Source organism: Oncorhynchus gorbuscha, linkage group LG16 (genome assembly GCF_021184085.1).
Source record: "Oncorhynchus gorbuscha isolate QuinsamMale2020 ecotype Even-year linkage group LG16, OgorEven_v1.0, whole genome shotgun sequence".
NCBI lineage: Eukaryota > Metazoa > Chordata > Actinopteri > Salmoniformes > Salmonidae > Oncorhynchus > Oncorhynchus gorbuscha.
The window spans coordinates 27,754,583-27,777,433 of NC_060188.1; the positions used below are offsets into that span (position 1 = coordinate 27,754,583).

General features: G+C 45.1%; 1 protein-coding gene across 5 annotated transcripts in view; it reads left to right on the forward strand.

The window, feature by feature from the left end:
• Nucleotides 1-22,851, forward strand: part of LOC123999962 (MAGUK p55 subfamily member 3-like) — a 40,404-nt gene that overhangs the window by 2,175 nt on the left and 15,378 nt on the right. For 4 of the 5 annotated variants that reach the window (XM_046306015.1, XM_046306019.1, XM_046306017.1 and 1 more), the window contains exons 2-6: nt 14,689-14,746; nt 16,618-16,736; nt 19,531-19,608; nt 20,163-20,243; nt 20,975-21,112. In XM_046306015.1, coding sequence (XP_046161971.1) covers nt 14,710-14,746; nt 16,618-16,736; nt 19,531-19,608; nt 20,163-20,243; nt 20,975-21,112 — 453 coding nt within the window. In that variant the 5' untranslated portion in view covers nt 14,689-14,709. Of the gene's footprint in view, nt 1-13,864; nt 14,014-14,688; nt 14,747-16,617; nt 16,737-19,530; nt 19,609-20,162; nt 20,244-20,974; nt 21,113-22,851 lie in introns of those variants that run through there. The other variant, XM_046306016.1, reaches the window with a different exon arrangement.

Genomic DNA, 22,851 nt, shown 5'->3' on the forward strand with positions numbered 1-22,851 from the left:
TTAATTTGCACTTTCTCATGTTACAACCCTTTACATCAATGTAATGTGGTTCCAGGCAGCTTCAGTTCAATAATCAATGACATGTTTCAGCTGTGCTTCCTTGGATGGCAGAATAACAGAATAATTTATTGCTGTATACCAATCCATACTCATGTACCATTTCTAGTCATCTTACTAACTACTGCAGAGAGGAAGGTGAGGACAGGAAGGGAGAGAGAGAGAGAGAGAGAGAGAGAGAGAGAGAGAGAGAGAGAGAGAGAGAGAGAGAGAGAGAGAGAGAGAGAGAGAGAGAGAGAGAGAGAGAGAGAGAGAGAGAGAGAGAGAGAGAGAGAGAGAGAGAGAGAGAGAGAGAGAGAGAGAGAGAGAGAGAGAGATCGATACGACCTTGCCTGCCACTATAAGGCGTGTTGATGACTGACAACCCACTCATTTGTTTTGACTCACCCATCCCTCACAGATTTGTGATGCCTGTCTAAGCTAACTACCAAGTAGTGCGCTGCCAAATAACTTGATTTTCCCCTTGGCGTGACTGGTAAGACGCTTCAGAAAGGCGGTCACGTGTGTTTGCAAGGCGGAGGTCCGGGGTTCGAGCCTTGGTATGAGCTGAATCAGGAGGAAGCAAGCAAGCAGGGTGACGCACACAACTTGCACCTGGTATACATCTCATTAATGGTGAGACACACCAAGAACCGGACAGACCAAGCATCAACGTTGAGCCTTTATAAGGAAACGGTGGTCATCGGAAGAAGATGATCCCGCTATGCACAGGTCTGTGCTTCTTTCCAGTAGAGTCTATGTACAGTATGTACATAGACCCGGGTCTCTCTCACTCCACTGGAGTGATGCTCTGAGACACTCCTCATACTGTATTCTCACCCAACATCATTAGCATAGCCAGGAAATCTGTGCTCTCAGCAATCGCTGACCTTTGCCGTGACAACGCTAGAACAACAACAGCAACATACGTTGAGGACAGAAACACTCTAAACACTCTAAAAAAGGAGCCTGGTAGGCAGGTAACATACGGTGGCCGTACTGTAGTAGCCTGCCTGAGGGGCTCTTATGGGTGCAGCTTTCATAGAGAAGGAACAAGGCCCGGCTGGGTCTTGTTGTTGGGTCTGTTGATAGCAGCGAGGCAGGCGAGGCCCACTGGTGCAATTGTCTCCTGCTGTTGAACCTGTTGACGTCAGGCAGGACCACTCCAGGGAGCAGGGAAGGATGGCTGGGGACTGAGAGAGAGAGAGAGAGAGAGAGAGAGAGAGAGAGAGAGAGAGAGAGAGAGAGAGAGAGAGAGAGAGAGAGAGAGAGAGAGATGCTTGTTTTGGAAAGAGACAGCAGTTCTGTGGGAGGGTCGTAGAGACTGGCATATGACTGTACATATTTGAGCGGGAATGCTGTGTGAGTCCTGTTCTGTGTGATCTCAATCTTTGGGTCCATCTAACTGAATGAGAATGTCCATTCAACGTATCTACATCTGTAAACCAAAGGGCAATACATTGACGTATGAATCACCACATTGGCAGTAATCCACTGGGTGTCACTAATAGATGTAATTTCTGTAGACATTCTGGAGATTAGGATCTGATTGGCTGAGTTCATAGTTTTGCAGAAGAGCATGTTTGTGTGTGTAAGCTTAACTTGATTTGAGGAGAAATGCCAATTTTATCGAGAAGATTTCTCAGTAGGAATGGAAATATGACGTTGGCGAGTTAGATAAGAAGCCGTGGTGTTTATGTGGTGTCTTTGAATCCTTTTGGCAGGATGTATCACTGTGCTGCGAGAATACTGCTAGAATATTTGTTTCAGTGTATTTGACAGGAGCTAGCTTTTGATGGCTACAGCCCAGTTACAGTGAGATATGTAGATACCTGAAGTCCTCAGACTGGTTTGGCCAATAAGGAGCTCTGTCAGTCCATGTTTGCGTCCCAAATGGCACCCTATTCCCTACTTAGTGCACTACCAAGGCCCACTGGTCAAAAGTAGTGTACCAATTGGGAATATGTTGCCATTTGGGATTTTTTTATTTTTTATTTTTTTTAACCTTTATTTAACCAGGTAAGTCAGTTAAGAACACATTCTTATTTTCAATGACGGCCTGGGAACAGTGGGTTAACTGCCTGTTCAGGGGCTGTTCGGGGGTTTGAACTCACAACCTTCCGGTCACTAGTCCAACACTCTAACCACTAGGCTACGCTGCTGCCCCATGCACTCTATAACCATAGATCACTTAGCTTTATTACAGTTGACACCCCACCCTGTTTCCCCTGTCAACCCTGTCCCCTGTCCCCTGCCCCTAAACCACAGACCTGTCTCAAATTGAAATCCCCATCCTCATTGCTTGTCTCTGCCCCCCTCCTCCTCCTATTCCTGTCTCCATCACACCCCCGGGTCCTACTTAGATGTGCCTCTCTCTCTCTGATGACCTCACAATGGGACTGTTCGACTTGCCCTGGAGGTGATGTCATCCTCCCAGCAGACACAGAGAGACAACATTATGTTATGTGCAGTGAGGGACCAAGCTCCTCTCACTGCTGTAAAGATGCTATATATTCATACTTATCATTCACCTTGGAAGTTCCCCTACTAACTTGTCCTCTGCTAACACTGCTCCTATCCTGTATTGTGGCTTCTGTTTTATTCCCTCGAATCTAGTAGAGTCATTATAATCTATGCTATAGTATGGATTATAGTCTCTGATATGGTTGGTGGTTAAAATGATGAAGATGATGACAATGTTCCTGCTGATGTTTCTTCCGAGGCACATTCTAGCCTATGACCCCTGCGTCTTGTTGTCTGGGGCGATGGGGTTGTAGAGCAGTATGGTGCCTGTCGCACAGTACGGTGCCTGTCAGACAGTATGGTGCCTGTCAGACAGTACGGTGCCTGGCAGACTCCTCTACTCAGGCCTCTAATCAACACCCTCATTTTCGCCTGGTCACGACCTAAGGTACCGAGGCCTATTCCCTATACAGGCACCATGTGGGCCTGTGTGGAGCTGTGTGTGTGCATGTCTCTCTGTGTGTGTGTGCGTGTTTCCATTTAATTACATTTACATTACATTTAAGTCGTTTAGCAGACGCTCTTATCCAGAGCGACTTACAAATTGGTGCATTCACCTTATGACATCCAGTAGAACAGTCACTTTACAATAGTGCATCTAAATCTTTAAGGGGGGGTGAGAAGGATTACTTATCCTATCCTAGGTATTCCTTAAAGAGGTGGGGTTTCAGGTGTCTCCGGAAGGTGGTGATTGACTCCGCTGTCCTGGCGTCGTGAGGGAGTTTGTTCCACCATTGGGGGGCCAGAGCAGCGAACAGTTTTGACTGGGCTGAGCGGGAACTGTACTTCCTCAGTGGTAGGGAGGCGAGCAGGCCAGAGGTGGATGAACGCAGTGCCCTTGTTTGGGTGTAGGGCCTGATCAGAGCCTGGAGGTACTGAGGTGCCGTTCCCCTCACAGCTCCGTAGGCAAGCACCATGGTCTTGTAGCGGATGCGAGCTTCAACTGGAAGCCAGTGGAGAGAGCGGAGGAGCGGGGTGACGTGAGAGAACTTGGGAAGGTTGAACACCAGACGGGCTGCGGCGTTCTGGATGAGTTGTAGGGGTTTAATGGCACAGGCAGGGAGCCCAGCCAACAGCGTGTTGCAGTAATCCAGACGGGAGATGACAAGTGCCTGGATTAGGACCTGCGCCGCTTCCTGTGTGAGGCAGGGTCGTACTCTGCGGATGTTGTAGAGCATGAACCTACAGGAACGGGCCACCGCCTTGATGTTAGTTGAGAACGACAGGGTGTTGTCCAGGATCACGCCAAGGTTCTTAGCGCTCTGGGAGGAGGACACAATGGAGTTGTCAAACGTGATGGCGAGATCATGGAACGGGCAGTCCTTCCCCGGGAGGAAGAGCAGCTCCGTCTTGCCGAAGTTCAGCTTGAGGTGGTGATCCGTCATCCACACTGATATGTCTGCCAGACATGCAGAGATGCGATTCGCCACCTGGTCATCAGAAGGGGGAAAGGAGAAGATTAATTGTGTGTCGTCTGCATAGCAATGATAGGAGAGACCATGTGAGGTTATGACAGAACCAAGTGACTTGGTGTATAGCGAGAATAGGAGAGGGCCTAGAACAGAGCCCTGGGGGACACCAGTGGTGAGAGCGCGTGGTGAGGAGACAGATTCTCGCCACGCCACCTGGTAGGAGCGACCTGTCAGGTAGGACGCAATCCAAGCGTGGGCCGCGCCGGAGATGCCCAACTCGGAGAGGGTGGAGAGGAGGATCTGATGGTTCACAGTATCGAAGGCAGCCGATAGGTCTAGAAGGATGAGAGCAGAGGAGAGAGAGTTAGCTTTAGCGGTGCGGAGCGCCTCCGTGATACAGAGAAGAGCAGTCTCAGTTGAATGACTAGTCTTGAAACCTGACTGATTTGGATCAAGAAGGTCATTCTGAGAGAGATAGCGGGAGAGCTGACCAAGAACGGCACGTTCAAGAGTTTTGGAGAGAAAAGAAAGAAGGGATACTGGTCTGTAGTTGTTAACATCGGAGGGGTCGAGTGTAGGTTTTTTCAGAAGGGGTGCAACTCTCGCTCTCTTGAAGACGGAAGGGACGTAGCCAGCAGTCAGGGATAAGTTGATGAGCGAGGTGAGGTAAGGGAGAAGGTCTCCGGAAATGGTCTGGAGAAGAGAGGAGGGGATAGGGTCGAGCAGGCAGGTTGTTGGGCGGCCGGCCGTCACAAGACGCAAAATTTCATCTGGAGAGAGAGGGGGAGAAAGAGGTCAGAGCACAGGGTAGGGCAGTGTGAGCAGAACCAGCGGTGTCGTTTGACTTAGCAAACGAGGATCGGATGTCGTCGACCTTCTTTTCAAAATGGTTGACGAAGTCATCTGCAGAGAGGGAGGGGGGGGGGGGGGGAGGATTCAGGAGGGAGGAGAAGGTGGCAAAGAGCTTCCTAGGGTTAGAGGCAGATGCTTGGAATTTAGAGTGGTAGAAAGTGGCTTTAGCAGCAGAGACAGAGGAGGAAAATGTAGAGAGGAGGGAGCGAAAGGATGCCAGGTCCGCAGGGAGGCGAGTTTTCCTCCATTTCCGCTCGGCTGCCCGGAGCCCTGTTCTGTGAGCTCGCAATGAGTCGTCAAGCCACGGAGCGGCCTGTCCTGTCCTCAGCTGTCTTTCTGTGTGCATGTCTCTCTGTGTGTGTGTGTGTGCATGTCTTTCTGTGTGCATGTCTCTGTGTGTGTGTACATGTCTTTCTGTGTGCATGTCTTAGAATCCCTTTGTTTTTCTAACTTCATATTTCTGTGTATCTTTGTGACGTAATGTTTATTTTTTTCCATGTTCTTTTTCCCGTCTTTCCTCTCTTCTCTCCGCAGCTCCCGTTCTCTCGGCTGTCTTTGTGCTTCCATTTACTAGGCATTCACACCCTGTCTTTGTTAACCTCAGTCTCTGCACATGAGAAAACGAGACATTAACATTTGATCTCCCTATTTCTGGTCCCCGTCCACTGAACTTTTAAAAGGACACACACCCATCGTAGGTAATAGGCACGTATAATACATGTAAGTGAATGTTGATGTTGTAGCTCTCATTGCTGGGTTTTGTCACGAGTTGTCCTTGATTATAAACTGGGTGGTTAGAGCCCTGAATGCTGATTGGCTGACAGCCATGGTATATCAGACCGATTACCACGGGTATGACGAAACATTTCTTTCTACTGCTCTAATTACAATGGTAACCGGTTTATAAAAGCAATACGGCACATTGGGCAGCTAAGGGCTGTATCCATGCACTACACGTTGCGTGGTGCATAAGAACAGCCCTTAGTCATGGTATATTGGCCATATACCACACCCCCTTGTGCCTTATTGCTTAAATATTCTGCATCAGCAAGACTGCTGCCAACTGTCATATTTCGATGAATGCTCTTGTGCTGGGCTTTTTCAAGACAGGATAGGGCCTACTGCTTCAGATTGTTACCAACTGTCATTCTAGTGTATCTCCAAGTAAGTAATTGTGTTTATGTTTCTTCTTTTTGTCTTCAGCTTCTTAGTGAAAAATGGCACATCCTGACCTTAGTTCCTTTTTTATGTCTCTATTTTTGGTTTGGTCAGGGCGTGAGTTGGGGTGGACATTCTATGTTTTTGTTCTATGTTTTGTATTTCTGTGTTTGGCTTGGTATGGTTCCCAATCAGAGGCAGCTGTCTATCGTTGTCACTGATTGAGAACCATACTTAGGTAGCCTGTTCCCACCTGTGTCTGTGGGTAGTTGTTTGTTTTTTGGTTATGTGTGTCTTCACCTTACAGAACTGTTTCGTTCTTGTTTTGGTTATTGCAGTGTTCAGTTTATTTATTACAATTAACACGGAGACTTACCACGCTGCGTTTTGGTCTGATCCTTCCTATTCCTCATCCGAGGAGGACAACGATCGTTACACTACCCTAGTGGCGTGGCACTTGGGAATAGAAGTTTCTATTTTCACAGGAGATACAGAACAAGAAAGAGGCATCCAACCCCCCCCCCCTCATTACCTCCTCATTCTCTCATCTCTCCAACCGTCTCCCACTGTTTCATTCTCTCTGTTCATAATTCATGAACTGGTTGCCGTCTCAGTAGGAGCTAAGCCTGCTGTAATTACGTAGCATCGCAGCAGCACGGTGAGGAAGGATCTGAAGCACACTCTGACAGGAGAATACACTTTAGGTTACAACACTGCACCTGTAAAGAGCTATTATTGTACCTGCTTAAACCGTACATGAAGAGCTCTCCACCTCGCTAGTTATTGTACATGCAGAGCTGAATGCAGCTTGTCCTTATGAAACATGAAATACATCAAGCAGCTTATATACAGTGGGGGAAAAAGTATTTAGTCAGTCACCAATTGTGCAAGTTGTCCCACTTAAAAAGATGAGAGAGGCCTGTAAGTTTCATCATAGGTACATTTCAACTATGACAGACAAAATGAGTAAAAAAAATCCAGAAAATCACATTATAGGACTTTTAATGAATTTATTTGCAAATTATGGTGGAAAATAAGTATTTGGTCAATAACAAAAGTTTATCTCAATACTTTGTTATATACCCTTTGTTGCCAATAACAGAGGTCAAACGTCTTCTGTAAGTCTTCACAAGGTTTTCACACACTGTTACTGGTATTTTGGCCCATTCCTCCATGCAGATCTCCTCTAGAGTAGTGATGTTTTGGGGCTGTTGCTGGGCAACACAGACTATCAACTCCCTCCAAAGATTTCCTATGGGGTTGAGATCTGGAGACTGGCTAGGCCACTCCAGGACCTTGAAATGCTTCTTACGAAGCCACTCCATCGTTGCCCGGGCGGTGTGTTTGGGATCATTGTCATGCTGAAAGACCCAGCCACGTTTCATCTTCAATGCCCTTGCTGATGGAAGGAGGTTTTCACTCAAAATCTCATGATACATGGCCCCATTCATTCTTTCCTTTACACGGATCAGTCGTCCTTTTCCCTTTGCAGAAAAACAGCCCCAAAGCATGATGTTTCCATCCCCATGCCTCAAAGTAGGTATGGTGTTCTTTGGATGCAACTCAGCATTCTTAGTCCTCCAAACACGACGAGTTGAGTTTTTACTTTTGGTTTCATCTGACCATATGACATTCTCCCAATCATCTTCTGGATCATCCAAATGCTCTCTAGCAAACTTCAGACGGGCCTGGACATGTACTGGCTTAAGCAGGGGGACACGTCTGGCACTGCAGGATTTGAGTCGCTGGCGGCGTAGTGTGTTACTGATGGTAGGCTTTGTTACTTTGGTCCCAGCTCTCTGCAGGTCATTCACTAGGTCCCCCCGTGTGGTTCTGGGATTTTTGCTCACCGTTCTTGTGATCATTTTGACCCCCCGGGGTGAGATCTTGCGTGGAGCCCCAGATCGAGGGAGATTATCAGTGGTCTTGTATGTTTTCCATTTCCTAATAATTGCTCCCACAGTTGATTTCTTCAAACCAAGCTGCTTACCTATTGCAGTCTTCCCAGCCTGGTGCAGGTCTACAATTTTGTTTCTGGTGTCCTTTGACAGCTCTTTGGTCTTGGCCATAGTGGAGTTTTGGTGTCCACAAACAAGTTCAAACAGGTTCCATTAATACAGGTAACGAGTGGAGGTCAGAGGAGCCTCTTAAAGCAGAAGTTACTGGTCTGTGAGAGCCAGAAATCTTGCTTGTTTGTAGGTGACCAAATACTTATTTTCCACCATAATTTGCAAATAAATTCATTAAAAATCCTACAATGTGATTTTCAGGTGAAAAAAATGCTCATTTTGTCTGTCATAGTTTAAGTGTACCTATGATGTACCTCTTTTTGAGTGGGAGAACTTGCACAATTGGTGGCTGACTAAATACATTTTTGCCCCACTGTACATCACATGTATTATGCTGTATATCCGTTTCCACAAGTGGAGGCTCAGTTTCTGCCAATAGAGATGTCAAAGCGGGCCGTTGATGTGTCAGTCCTTTGCAGGAGAGAGAACAGTGCAATGCATTGTTATCCAACCCTGTACTTTGTTTTATTTTGTTTGACACGGACGTTTAGCATCAACACCTTCGCAGGTGAGTGTCAAACATCTCCATCAATCTCTCCATCTACTTTGCCTGCTGCCTTCCTCCTTCTTCCCCCTCTTCCCCTCCAGCTCTGTCTCTTTAAGTTAGTTGTGTTTCTCTCTCCCTCTCTCTCGTCCCCTCTCTCACCCCCCCCCCCCCTCTCTCTCTCTCTCTCTCTCTCTCTCTCTCAATTCAATTCAATTGAAGGGGCTTTATTGGCATGGGGAACATGTGTTTACATTGCCAAAGCAAGTGAAACAGATAATAAACAAAATTGAAATTAACAATAAATTATTAACAGTAAACATTAGACTTACAAAAATTCCAAAATAATACTGACATTTCAAATCTCTCTCTCTCTCTCTCTCTCTCTCTCTCTCTCTCTCTCTCTCTCTGTCTCTCTCGCTCTCTCTCTCCCTCTCTCTCTCCCTCTCTCTCTCTATCTCTCTGTCTCTCTGGCTGGCTGGCTGGCTGGCTGGCTGGCTGGCTGGCTGGTTGGTTGGCTGGTTGGCTGGCTGGTTGGTTGGCTGGTTGGCTGGCTGGTTGGCTGAGTTGATGCTGAGGATTCTGTGTCTTGCTTGAACAAGTCAAGTCCTTTGTAGTTTCACTGTTTGAAGTGCCTGCCTTCCAAATTGCCTTCGGCTTGGCATCTGTGGGTGTGAGTGCGACTGAGTGGATCTGCCTTTGTTTTCATTGTTTCTGAGTCTGTGTGTGTGTCTGTGTTTTGATGGGTGTAATAGGTGTAATTTGGATGTGTAAGATGCACTTGCATAAGTGGTAATTGTTGTTTAATCAAGCTTTGAAAACTGTCTTTGAATTTCAATAGCATTTCATTAGTATTAAATCAGCTGTGGATGTAGTGGTGGCATCAGTGTTAACACTGGCCTTTCTGGCAACAGTGGTCAAATATCATCTACAGTACAGTGATACTACGCGTCCCACAGTCTAGCTATGCGTTAGTGCACTACTCCAATAGTGCACTACTTTCACCCAGGGCCCATAGGGCTGTGGTCAAAAGTAGTGGACTATATAAGGAATAGGGTGCCATTTGGGAACCAGTAGTCAGGGAGGGTGTATACTGGGTGGCTGTCTGTGATATGAAGGCAGGATAAAAGATGGCATGCATAAAGAGGAGTGTCCATTACACTGCCTTACCGTACCTTATTGTACCGTATGCCTGGGTTACACCAGGAGGAGAGAGGGCTGGGGGAGCTGGGAGAAATATGCTGATGCTGTTTTGGAATCAGTGCTTTTTTTGTATGAGGGACAGGGTTCTACCAAGAACCGTTTTGATATGAAGAACCCCTTTTGGAAGACAAGAGTTCTTTGGTCATTCTTTGGAAAGCAAGAAGGGTTCTACATTTCCCAGCATGGTCTATTGCAGGGTGATTTTCAGAATTGTTTGTTTTAATGTCTGTGTGTTTGCATGTACATTGATTGATTGATACATTTTATGCTACACAAAGATAAAGAGCATACATTTCTCTAAACTAATCTAATCTGACTTATTGCACCTATTACTGAGATGTTTTCTTGTCTTTTACAGTTTAGGTGATTGAGGTAGTCTCAGTTTTCAATCTTTTATACCAATCTGAATAGAGATTGTGAGTGATTTAAAACTCCATAGGAATATCCATAGGAATTAAACATCACTTTGCAAGCCAGCATAATGTTACTTGCAGGCCTGATGTAGCCTGTAAACCAGGAGTTTCCTAACACCACTGTGTTAGGGCAGGGGTTCCCAAACTTTTTCACTTAGGACCCCCTTCCAGCATTTGGGAACATCCCACTCCCTCCATGCGCGTGCACCACATCTATTTCTATGGGCACAAGCACAGTTCGGCAGGTTTAAAGCAAATTTCCTTGCAATTCTATACATTGTTACTTGCAGGCCTGTGAATTTATGTGATATTTGAGTAACTCAAACACTGCAACAAAATATATGCGCTAAAAAACCTAGCAAAAAAACATTAACTGACATGGGCTAGTTGATCTGGGCATTTCAGACAAGTTATAAATAGCTCTCTAAGGTATGCAATGACTGACATGACAAGAAGAAAACTGATGATGAATTACCCAAAATTGCGCCTTGTGCATTCTACTATTACGACTTTCAAGAGTTATAGGGGGGCGCACCCCACAATTTGGGAACCACTGTGTTAGGGTATAACTACAATAGGCCCTCAAAGAAAGGCCTTGTGATATATGTAATGTACAGTATTGTCATAAATCACTTAATTTGAAAGGCTAGTAAGGCTGGTGAAACCATTCATAGAGGGTTCTAGTAAGAACCCGGCCAAGATACAAGGGTTCTCGGTAGAACCCTTCATAGAGGGTTCTAGGAATAACCTTTAGATGATAAAATGGTTATTGATAGATCCCTTCATTGAATGATCTAGGTAGAACATGAAGGGTTCTAGGGAGAACTAGATGGTTCTACTTAGCACCTTTTTCTCTAAGAGGGTACTTTACTCAGAATTGCAGATTGTGGATCTAAGAATTAAGCACAATATAACATCTGTTTTGGGAGAAGGTTCCAGTTACAGTATGTGTAGTATTTGTTATATTTTGAGAGGTCTATTTCATTTTTATAAGCATTTTGCTTCAACCAGGACATGCCGTAATTCTCCCTGCCAACAGACCAGGGAGCTTTATGGGCATTCATTGTTAGTTTGACAGTGAAGGAATGGCTGTTTAAAAGGGTATATCGTCATGATTCTCCCACAGATGACAGCAGACTTGAGTGTAATGGATGTGGTTGTGTTGTTGGTGTTAGTTGACAGACTAAGCAGAAAGGACAGATTCCCTCTCACACACACATGCAAGCACACACACACACACACAAATCTTCCTTCGCCATAGAACTGTTAAGGCTCCAAGGATTGATGCAGAATTGAAAAACTGTATGGTTGAAAGAGATGGGACAAAGGGAGTGGCTAATAAGTCCAGCTGTACACCTGACTGGCTTACTTACTGCAAATTGAGAAATTGTGTGACTAAACTCTACAAAAAGAAGCAGAAACTTCATTATGAAGCCAAGATTAATGATATAAAGAACGATGGAAAGAACTTTGGAGCACTTTAAATGAAATTATGGGCCGTGTCACGCTCGCTAACCTCCAACTCCCTGTCATAAATCAACCAAGGCGCAGCGTGCATGTAGTTCCACATCTTTTAATGAAAGTGAAACCGAAACAACCAAAAAACAAACAGGTAAACAACAAGACGCAACCGAGGTGCACACAAACACACACGGAAAAATAATTACCCACAACACACAGGTGGGAAAAGGCTACCTAAGTATGGTTCTCAATCAGAGACAAAGACAGACAGCTGTCTCTGATTGAGAACCATACCTGGCCAAAAACAAAGAAATACAAAAACATAGAAAAAATAACATAGAATGCCCACCCTGGTCACACCCTGGCCTAACCAAAATAGAGAAGAAAAAGCCTCTCTATGGCCAGGGCGTGACAGGCAGACAGACAAATTCAACTCCATATTTCATCGAATCAGATGGCTTATTCATCACAAAACCATTTGATGTTGCCAATTATTTTAATGATTATTTCATTGGCAAAGTGGGCAAACTTAGGCAGGAAATGCCCATGACAAACAGTGAGCAATTATATTCATGTATAAAAAATAATAATAATGAAAGAAAAGCTGTGCACGTTTGAATTTTGTAAAGTTAGTGTGGTAGAGTTGGAAAAATCATTGTTATTAATCAATAATGACAAACCTCCTGGCATTGACAACTTAGATGGAAAGCTACTGAGGATTGTAGTTGACTCTATAGCCACTCCTATCTGTCATATTTTTCATCTGAGCCTAGAGGAAAGTCTCCGCTACCCAAGAGTGGTAAAGCAGCCTTTACTGGTCCTAACAGCAGACCTATAAGCTTGCTGCCAGCTCTTAGCAAACTGTTGGAAAAAAATGTTTGACCAAATACAATGCTATTTCTCTGTAAACAAATTAACAACAGACTTTCAGCATGCTTATAGAGAAGGGCACTCAACATGTACTGCACTGACACAAATGACTGATGATTGGTTGAAGAAATTGATAATAAGAAGATTGTGGGAGCTGTACTGTTAGATTTCAGTGCAGTCTTTGATATTATTGACCATAACCTTTGTTGAAAAAACGTCTCTAATGTCAAACATGTAAAGTGTGGTGTATCTCAGGGCAGCTCTCTAGGCCCTATACTCTTTTCTATTTTAACCAATGACCTGCCACTGGGATTAAACAAAGCATGTGTGTCCATGTATGCTGATGATTCGGCCATATACGCATCAGCAACCACAGCTAATGAAGTCACCGAAACCCATAACAAAGAGTTGCAGTCTGTTTTGGAATGGGTGGCCAGTGATAAACTGGTCCAGAACATCTCTAAAAGTATGAGCATTGTATTTGGTACAAATCATTCCTTAAGTGCTAGACCTCAGCTGAATCTGTTAATGAATGGTGTGGCTGTTGAACAAGTTGAGGAGACTAAATGACTTGGTGTTACCTTAGATTGTAAACAGTCATGGTCAAAACATATAGATTCAATGGTCGCAAAGATGGGGATAGGTCAAGCCATTCTAAAGAGATGCTCTGCTTTTTTGACACCACACTCCAAAAAGCAAGTTCTGCAGGCTCTGGTTTAGGCTAAGATTGATTATTGTCCAGTCGTGTGGTCCAGTGCTGCAAGGAAGTACCTAGTTAAGCTGCAGCTGGCCCAGAACAGAGCGGCACATTTAGCTCTTAATTGTAATCAGAGGGCTGATATACAGTGGGGCATAAAAGTATTTAGTCAGCCACCAATTGTGCAAGTTCTCCCACTTAAAAAGATGAGAGAGGCCTGTAATTGTCATAATAGGTATACTTCAACTATGACAGACAAAATGAGAGAAAAAAATCCAGAAAATCACATTGTAGGATTTTTAATGAATTTATTTGCAAATTATGGTGGAAAATAAGTATTGGGATTCTTAATTCCAAATTGTTTCGCATAGTCAACTTACACACATCTCTGACACACACACTTATTCCACCAGACATGCCACCAGGGGTCTTTTCACAGTCCCCAAATCCAGAACAAATTCAAGAAAACTTACAGTATTATATAGAGCCATTGTTTGGATGGAACTTCCTTCCATCTCCTATTGCTCAAATAAATAGCAAATCTGGTTTCAAAAAACAGATAAAGCAACACCTCACAGCACAACGCCTCTCCCCTCTTTGACCTAGATAGTTGGTGTGTATGCATTGACATGTAGGCTACGTGTGATTTTTTTTTGAGCTGTTCTTGTCTAATGATGTTCTGTATTATGTTTCATGTTTTGTGTGGACCCCAGGAAGTGTAGCTGCTGTTTTTGCAACAGCTAATGGGGATCCTAATAAAATGCCAAAATACCCTGCAGCCCACAGCACAGTGGACACGATGCTAGCAGTCAATGTGATGAATGGTGCCCGCATTGAGAGTGTATCACGCCACTTTACATCTCTATCTTATTAACACACACACACACACACACACACACACACACACACACACACACACACACACACACACACACACACACACACACACACACACACACACACACACACACACACACACACACACACACACACACACACACACACACACACACACACACACACACACACACACACACACACACACACACACACACACTGAGGTGAGGTGTTGGCTGGCTACTGCATAAGAAGTCTAATACGCAGGCTAGAACCTGTCTATAGAGGATGTACTGGCACCATTAGTCTACCGCTCTCCAGATCCCAGCACATCTGTTCCACACACACACACACACACACACACACACACACACACACACACACACACACACACACACACACACACACACACACACACACACACACACACACACACACACACACACACACACACACACACACACACACACACACACACACACACACACCGAGATACACACATCATTAGAGTATGCAGAACTTTTAGGATCACCTAAAACTGCCTGCAAAACCCTTAAACAGTTTTCTCCCAGTGGCATCCTCTTCAGGAAAACGCAGTGTGTATGAGATGAAGAAGAACTAAATTGGAGTATGTGACTCCTTTTCATCCATTTTCTCTGCTTCTCTTTGCCAGACCTCACCTTTTTGTTGACTCATGAAAGAAGCCATGCCGGTCCTCTCAGCAGGCACAGGTAAGATGAAATACACCAGAAAAGGTACAACCTTTATGCATCAAAATCGAATCCCAGGCTTAGTTGGCCAGGGTAGTGGGTTTGAATCCCAGGCTTAGTTGACCAGGGTAGTGGGTTTGAATCCCAGGCTTAGTTGACCAGGGTAGTGGGTTTGAATCCCAGGCTTAGTTGACCAGGATAGTGGGTTTGAATCCCAGGCTTAGTTGACCAGGATAGTGGGTTTGAATCCCAGGCTTAGTTGACCAGGATAGTGGGTTTGAATCCCAGGCTTAGTTGACCAGGGTAGTGGGTTTGAATCCCAGGCTTAGTGGGCCAGGGTAGTGGGTTTGAATCCCAGGCTTAGTTGACCAGGGTAGTGGGTTTGAATCCCAGGCTTACTTGACCAGGGTAGTGGGTTTGAATCCCAGGCTTAGTTGACCAGGGTAGTGGGTTTGAATCCCAGGCTTAGTTGACCAGGATAGTGGGTTTGAATCCCAGGCTTAGTTGACCAGGGTAGTGGGTTTGAATCCCAGGCTTAGTGGGCCAGGGTAGTGGGTTTGAATCCCAGGCTTAGTTGACCAGGGTAGTGGGTTTGAATCCCAGGCTTAGTTGACCAGGATAGTGGGTTTGAATCCCAGGCTTAGTTGACCAGGGTAGTGGGTTTGAATCCCAGGCTTAGTTGGCCAGGGTAGTGGGTTTGAATCCCTGGCTTAGTTGGCCAGGGTAGTGGGTTTGAATCCCAGGCTTAGTTGGCCAGGGTAGTGGGTTTGAATCCCAGGCTTAGTTGTCCAGGGTAGTGGGTTTGAATCCCAGGCTTAGTTGGCCAGGGTAGTGGGTTTGAATCCCAGGCTTGTGGGCCAGGGTAGTGGGTTTGAATCCCAGGCTTAGTTGGCCAGGGTAGTGGGTTTGAATCCCAGGCTTAGTTGGCCAGGGTAGTGGGTTTGAATCCCAGGCTTAGTTGGCCAGGGAAGTGGGATTGAATCCCAGGCTTAGTTGGCCAGGGTAGTGGGTTTGAATCCCAGTTGGGCCAGGGTAGTGGGTTTGAATCCCAGGCTTAGTTGGCCAGGCTTAGTTGGCCAGGGTAGTGGGTTTGAATCCCAGGCTTAGTTGGCCAGGGTAGTGGGTTTGAATCCCAGGCTTAGTTGGCCAGGGTAGTGGGTTTGAATCCCAGGCTTAGTTGGCCAGGGAAGTGGGTTTGAATCCCAGGCTTAGTTGGCCAGGGTAGTGGGTTTGAATCCCAGGCTTAGTTGGCCAGGGTAGTGGGTTTGAATCCCAGGCTTAGTTGGCCAGGGTAGTGGGTTTGAATCCCAGGCTTAGTTGGCCAGGGAAGTGGGTTTGAATCCCAGGCTTAGTTGGCCAGGGTAGTGGGTTTGAATCCCAGGCTTAGTGGGCCAGGGTAGTGGGTTTGAATCCCAGGCTTAGTTGGCCAGGGTAGAGGGTTTGAATCCCAGGCTTAGTTGGCCAGGGTAGTGGGTTTGAATCCCAGGCTTAGTTGGCCAGGGTAGTGGGTTTGAATCCCAGGCTTAGTTGGCCAGGGTAGTGGGTTTGAATTCCATGCTTAGTGGGCCAGGGTAGTGGGTTTGAATCCCAGGCTTAGTTGGCCAGGGTAGTGGGTTTGAATCCCAGGCTTAGTTGGCCAGGGTAGTGGGTTTGAATCCCAGGCTTAGTTGACCAGGGTAGTGGGTTTGAATCCCAGGCTTAGTTGGCCAGGGTAGAGGGTCTGAATCCCAGGACCACCCCTACGTAAAATGTGTGCATGCATGACTGAAAATCTCTTTGGATAAAAGCGTCTGCTAAATGGTATCTACCATTATATATTACATTACTCCGTCGGATGTGAGGATGTAAACAAAGACGGATCCCAGTTCCTTCACCCTCCTTCCTCTCCACAGGCCTGCACGAGACTCTGGCCCTGTTGACGTCCCAGCTGCGTCCTGATGCCAACCACAAGGAGGACATGGTCTTCCTCAAAGATGTCTTCAGTGAGAAGAGCCTGGGCTACCTCATGAAGGTACACATAAGACTGGGTGGCAGAGGCAAAACGTTGGTTTTAGAAGTGTGGGGGACGTAACTATATATACAGTACCAGTCAAAAGTTTGAACACACCTACTCATTCAAGAGTTTTTCTTTATTTGAACTGTTTTCTACATTGTAGAATAATAGTGAAGACATCAAAACTAACACACATGGGATCATGTAGGAACCAAAAAAGTGTTAAACAAATCAAAATATATTTTATATTTGAGATTCATCAAGGTAGCCACCATTTGCCTTGATGACAGCTTTCCGCACTCTTGGCATTCTCTCAACCAGCTTCATGGGTAAATGCTTTTCCAACAGTCTTGAAGGAGTTCCCACAAATGCTGAGCACTTGTTGGCTGCTTTTCCTTCACTCTATGGTCCAACTCATCTCAAACCATCTCAGTTGGGTTGAGGTTGGGTGATTGTGGAGGCCGGGTTATCTGATGCAGCACTCCATCCCTCTCCCTATTGGTCAAATGGCCCTTAGACAGCCTATAGGTGTGTTAGGTCATTGTCCTGTAGAAGAAGAAAAAAATAGTCCCACTAAGCGCAAAACAGATGTGACGGTGTATCACTGCAGAATGCTGTGGTAGCCATGCTGGTTAAATGTACCTTGAATTCTAAATAAATCACTGACGGTGTCACCAGCAAAGCACCCCCACACCATCCCACCTCCTCCTCCATGCTTCATGGCAACCACACATGCAGAGATCGTCCGTTCACCTACTCCACGTCTCACAAAGGCATGGCAGTTGGATCTCAAATTTGGACTCATCAGAACAATGGACAGATTTCCACCAGTCTAATGTCCATTGCTCGTGTTTCTTGGCCCAAACATAGTTGTGATGTCTTCCCTATTATTCTACAATGTAGAAAATAGACAAAATAAAGAAAAACCCTTGAATCATCAAATCAAGTCAAATTAATCTATACAGCCCTTCTTACATCAGCTGATATCTCAAAGTGCTGTACAGAAACCCAGCCTAAAACCCCAAACAGCAAGCAATGCAGGTGTAGAAGCATGGTGGCGAGGACAAACTCCCTAGAAAGGCCTAAATCTAGGAGGAAAACTAGAGAGGAACCAGGCTATGAGGGTTGGCCAGTCCTCTTCTGACTGTGCCTGGTGGAGATTACAACAGAACATGGCCAAGATGTTCAAATGTTCATAAATGACCAGCATGGTCAAATAATAATAATCACAGTAGTTGATTTGGAGTGGGTCTGTGGACTTTTCCATGTGAATATTAAAATCACCAAAAATTTGAATATTATCTGCTATGACTGCAAGGTCCGATAGGAATTCAGGGAACTGTGAGGAATGCTGTATATGGCCCAGGGGGCCTGTAAGCAGGAGGAGAGGCCTCATTTAACACAGTAAATTCATCAGACTTAAGCCATGCCCTCGCTTCATACTGTCGCCAAACCCATTGGCTACAGGTTATCTACAAGTCTCTGCTAGGTAAAGCCCCGCCCTATCTCAGCTCGCTGGTCACCATAGCAGCACCCACTCATAGCACACGCTCCAGCAGGTATATCTCACTGGTCACCCCCAAAGACAATTCCCCCTTTGGTCGCCTTTCCTTCCAGTTCTCTGCTGCCATTGACTGGAACGAACTGCAAAAATCACTGAAGCTGGAGATTCCCATCTCCCTCACTAGCTTTAAGAACCAGCTGTCAGAGCAGCTCACAGATCACTGCACCTGTTCATAGCCCATCTGTATACAGCCCATCTATCTACCTCATCCCCATACTGTATTTATTTATTTAGCTCCTTTTGCACCACAGTATCTCGACTTGCACATCCATCTTTCACACATCTACCATTCCAGTGTTAAATTGCCATATTGTAATTGCTTCACCACCATGGCCTATTTATTGCCTTAACTCCCTAATCTTACCTCATTTGCACTCACTGTATATGAACTTTTCTTTCTTTTTTTCTACTGTATTATTGACTGTATGTTTTGTTCATCCATGTGTAACTCTGTGTTGTTGTATGTGTCGAACTGCTATGCTTTATCTTGGCCAGGTCACAGTTGCAAATGAGAACTTGTTCTCAACTAGTTTACCTGGTTAAATAAAGGTGAAATAAAAAGAAATACAAATGTTTCAGTCAGGCCAATCACATCAAGATTATGATCAGTGTTTAGTTCATTGACTATAACTCCCTTTAGAGTGAGGGATCTAACATTAAGTAGCCCTATTTTGAGATGTGAGGTATCACGATCTCTTTCAATAATGGCAGGAGTGGAGGAGGTCTTTATCCTAGTGAGATTGCTAAGGGGAACACCGCCATGTTTAGTTTTGCCCAACCTAGGTCGAGGCACAGACACGGTCTCAACGGGGATAGCTGAGCTGACTACACTGACAGTGCTAGTGGCAGACTCCACTAAGCTGGCAGGCTGGCTAACAGCCTGAATGAGTAGGTGTGTCCAAACCTTTGACTGGTACAGTATATATATATATATACAGTATTTATTTTATCCAGTTGGATAAACACTCAAAACCTACCCGACCGCTCGGAGGCATCCACATGGTCCTAATGCACATCGAGGCCTCTTTTTGTGTCACATTCCAATTATAAAAATAGAGGGGCAAAAAGGCAAATTCAGAATTTTTGGGAGGCATGTCCCCCCCACCCCCAGTGAATGTTGGGCCCCTGCTGGGTGGCAATGTTGCCAATGTTAATGGAATTTATGGTACACTTATGTTGTTAAATTTGTGTATGTGTGTGTGTGCTTGATCTCCCTGACATTTCCGGTGATTGAACTACATGTTGCAGATCCATGAGAAGCTGAGACAGTACGAGCGCCAGAGTCCTACACCTGTCCTTCACAGCGCCGCCTCTTTGGCTGAGGATGTAAGTTCAACAAAGCACGCACACACACACACAAACAAGGAACACACACACCACACACACTGCCGAAGTGTGAAGCACCCGTCCAATAGAGTCGGTCCCAGTGTGTTTGCTGAGACAGAGGAGCGGTAGAGGCAGGTAGTAAGGTTTGTGGATTTATAGAGTTACAGTACAGTAATATGTTGTGGTCTGAAAGTGCTGATTCATCTCAACGCTAATGAAACTCTCTCCACATCCTGCCTCTCCTCTCTCTCCTCACGCCAGTTAAGTGGAAAAGTGCTGAGCCATAACTCCTGGCTGCTTATTCTCCTGTGTGTGTATTTGTGTGTGCAAGCACACACTGTATATTGCTGCTTTAGGCAACAGCCGTACAACTCTACAGTATATATCTATATTTGTTGATTATATTCTAGACTACTACTGCTAATAGTCTGCTACACTTTCAGAATATATCTGCTACATTTTTCAGTTATATCCCAAGCCCACACTGTTGGACACACAGATTTATTCCAGGTCAGAGGTCATGGTCTGACTGATAGCTCTGTTGTGATTGGCAGGTGGCAGAGGAGCTGCAGAGTGGACCAATGAGTGTTGAGGAGAAGGAACTCCTACAGCTGTTGACGTCCCCCCATCTCAAGGTAAACAAAACCCCCATACACACATAGAGACCTGGTTATGGAAGGTAGGGTGGCTATTCATGCATCCATATGTATTGAATAGCTCGATCTATGTCAATCTCTATGTACACTGAGTATTCAAAGGTATTCCTAATATTTGGTATACTCAGAATCAATGGTGGAAGAAGTACCCAGTTGTCATACATGAGTAAATGTAAAGATACCTTAATAGGAAATGACTCAAGTAAAAGTGAAAGTCACCCAGTAAAATACTACTTGAGTAAAAGTCTAGAAGTATTTGGTTTTAAATATACTTAAGTATCAAAAGTAAATCATTTCAAATTCCTTATATTAAGCAAAGCAGAAGGCCAAATTTTATAGTTTAAAAAAAGTTACAGATAGCCAGGGACACACTCCAACTCAGACATAACTTATAAAAGAAGCATGTATTTAGTGAGTCCCCTAGATCAGAGGCAGTAGGGATGACCAGGGAGGTTCTCTTAATAAGTGTGTGAAGGTTTACCTGTCCTGCTAAGCATTCAAACTGTAACGAGTACTTTTGGATGTCAGGGGAAAATGTATGGAGTAAAAAGTACATCATTTTCTTTATGAATGTATTAAAATACAGATACCCCAAAAAACTACTTAAGTAGTACTTTAAAGTATTTTTACTTAAGTACTTTACACCACTGCCCAGAATGCTGTTCTGCAATTCTAACATTAATCCTTCTCTCTCTGCTATCTCCCATCAGGCAGTTTTGTCCGTTCATGACACGGTTGCTCAGAAGAACTTTGACCCCGTGTTGCCACCGCTGCCTGACGACTTCGAGGACGAGCTGGAGGAGGAGTCAGTGAAGATCGTCAGACTGGTCAAGAACAAGGAACCACTAGTGAGCCATTGTAACAGAGAGGATGACAGGGGGATGGGGGAAAGAGATAAAATGGGTTTGAATGAGAGGATGAGGGGATGAGGAGATACAGTGGGGAGAACAAGTATTTGATACACTGCCGATTTTGCAGGTTTTCCTACTTACAAAGCATATAGAGGTCTGTGATTTTTATCATAGGTACACTTCAACTGTGAGAGACGAAATCTAAAACAAAAATCCAGAAAATCACATTGTATGATTTTTTAAGTAATTAATTTGCATTTTATTGCATGACATAAGTATTTGATCACCTACCAACCAGTAAGAATTCCGGCTCTCACAGACCTGATAGATTTTTCTTTAAGAAGCCCTCCTGTTCTCCACTCATTACCTGTATACTCCAACCTCTCCACAATGGCAAAGACTCAGAGAGCTGTGTAAGGACATCAGGGACATAATTGTAGACCTGCACAAGGCTGGGATGGGCTACAGAACAATAGGCAAGCAGCTTGGTGAGAAGGCAACAATTGTTGGCACAATTATTAGAAAATGGAAGAAGTTCAAGATGACGGTCAATCACCCTCGGTCTGGGGCTTCATGCAAGATCTCACCTCGTGGGGCATCAATGATCATGAGGATGGTGAGGGATCAGCCCAGAACTACACGGCAGGACCTGGTCAATGACCTGAAGAGAGCTGGGACCACAGTCTCAAAGAAAACCATTAGTTACACACTACTCCGTCATGGTTTAAAATCCTGCAGCGCACGCAAGGTCACCCTGCACAAGCCAGCGCATGTCCAGGCCCGGCTGAAGTTTGCCAATGACCATCTAGATGATCCAGAGGAGGAATGGGAGAAGGTCATGTGGTCTGATGAGACAAAAATAGAGCTTTTTGGTCTAAACTCCACTCGCCGTGTTTGGAGGAAGAAGAAGGATGAGTACAACCCCAAGAACACCATCCCAACCGTGAAGCATGGAGGTGGAAACATCATTCTATGGGGATGCTTTTCTGCAAAGGGGGCAGGACGACTGCACCGTATTGAGGGGAGGATGGATGGGGCCATGTATCGCGAGATCTTGGCCAACAACCCTCAGTAAGAGCATTGAAGACGGGTCGTGGTTGGGTCTTCCAGCATGACAACGACCCGAAACACACAGCCAGGGCAACTAAGGAGTGGCTCCGTAAGAAGCATCTCAAAGTCCTGGAGTGGCCTAGCCAGTCTCCAGACCTGAATCCAATAGAAAATCTTTGGAGGGAGCTGAAAGTCCGTATTGCCCAGCGACAGTACCGAAACCTGAAGGATCTGGAGAATGTCTGTATGGAGGAGTGGGCCAAAATCCCTGCTGCAGTGTGTGCAAACCTGGTCAAGAACTACAGGAAACGTATGATCTATGTAATTGCAAACAAAGGTTTCTGTACCAAATATTAAGTTCTGCTTTTCTGATGTATCAAATACTTATGTCATACAATAAAATGCTAAAGAATTACTTACAAATCATACACTGTGATTTTCTGGATTTTTGTTTTAGATTCCGTCTCTCACAGTAAAAATTACAGACCTCTACATGCTTTGTAAGTAGGAAAACCTGCAAAATAGGCAGTGTATCAAATACTTGTTTCTCCCCACTGTATATATGGAAGTGGGAAGTGGGACTGGTGCTGTGTTGATTGATTGATCATAAAGAAACAAATACAATAAGATAAAAGAGATGGGAAGAATGAGGATACAATCCTGGGAGGAGGAAACGCTCATCTCTC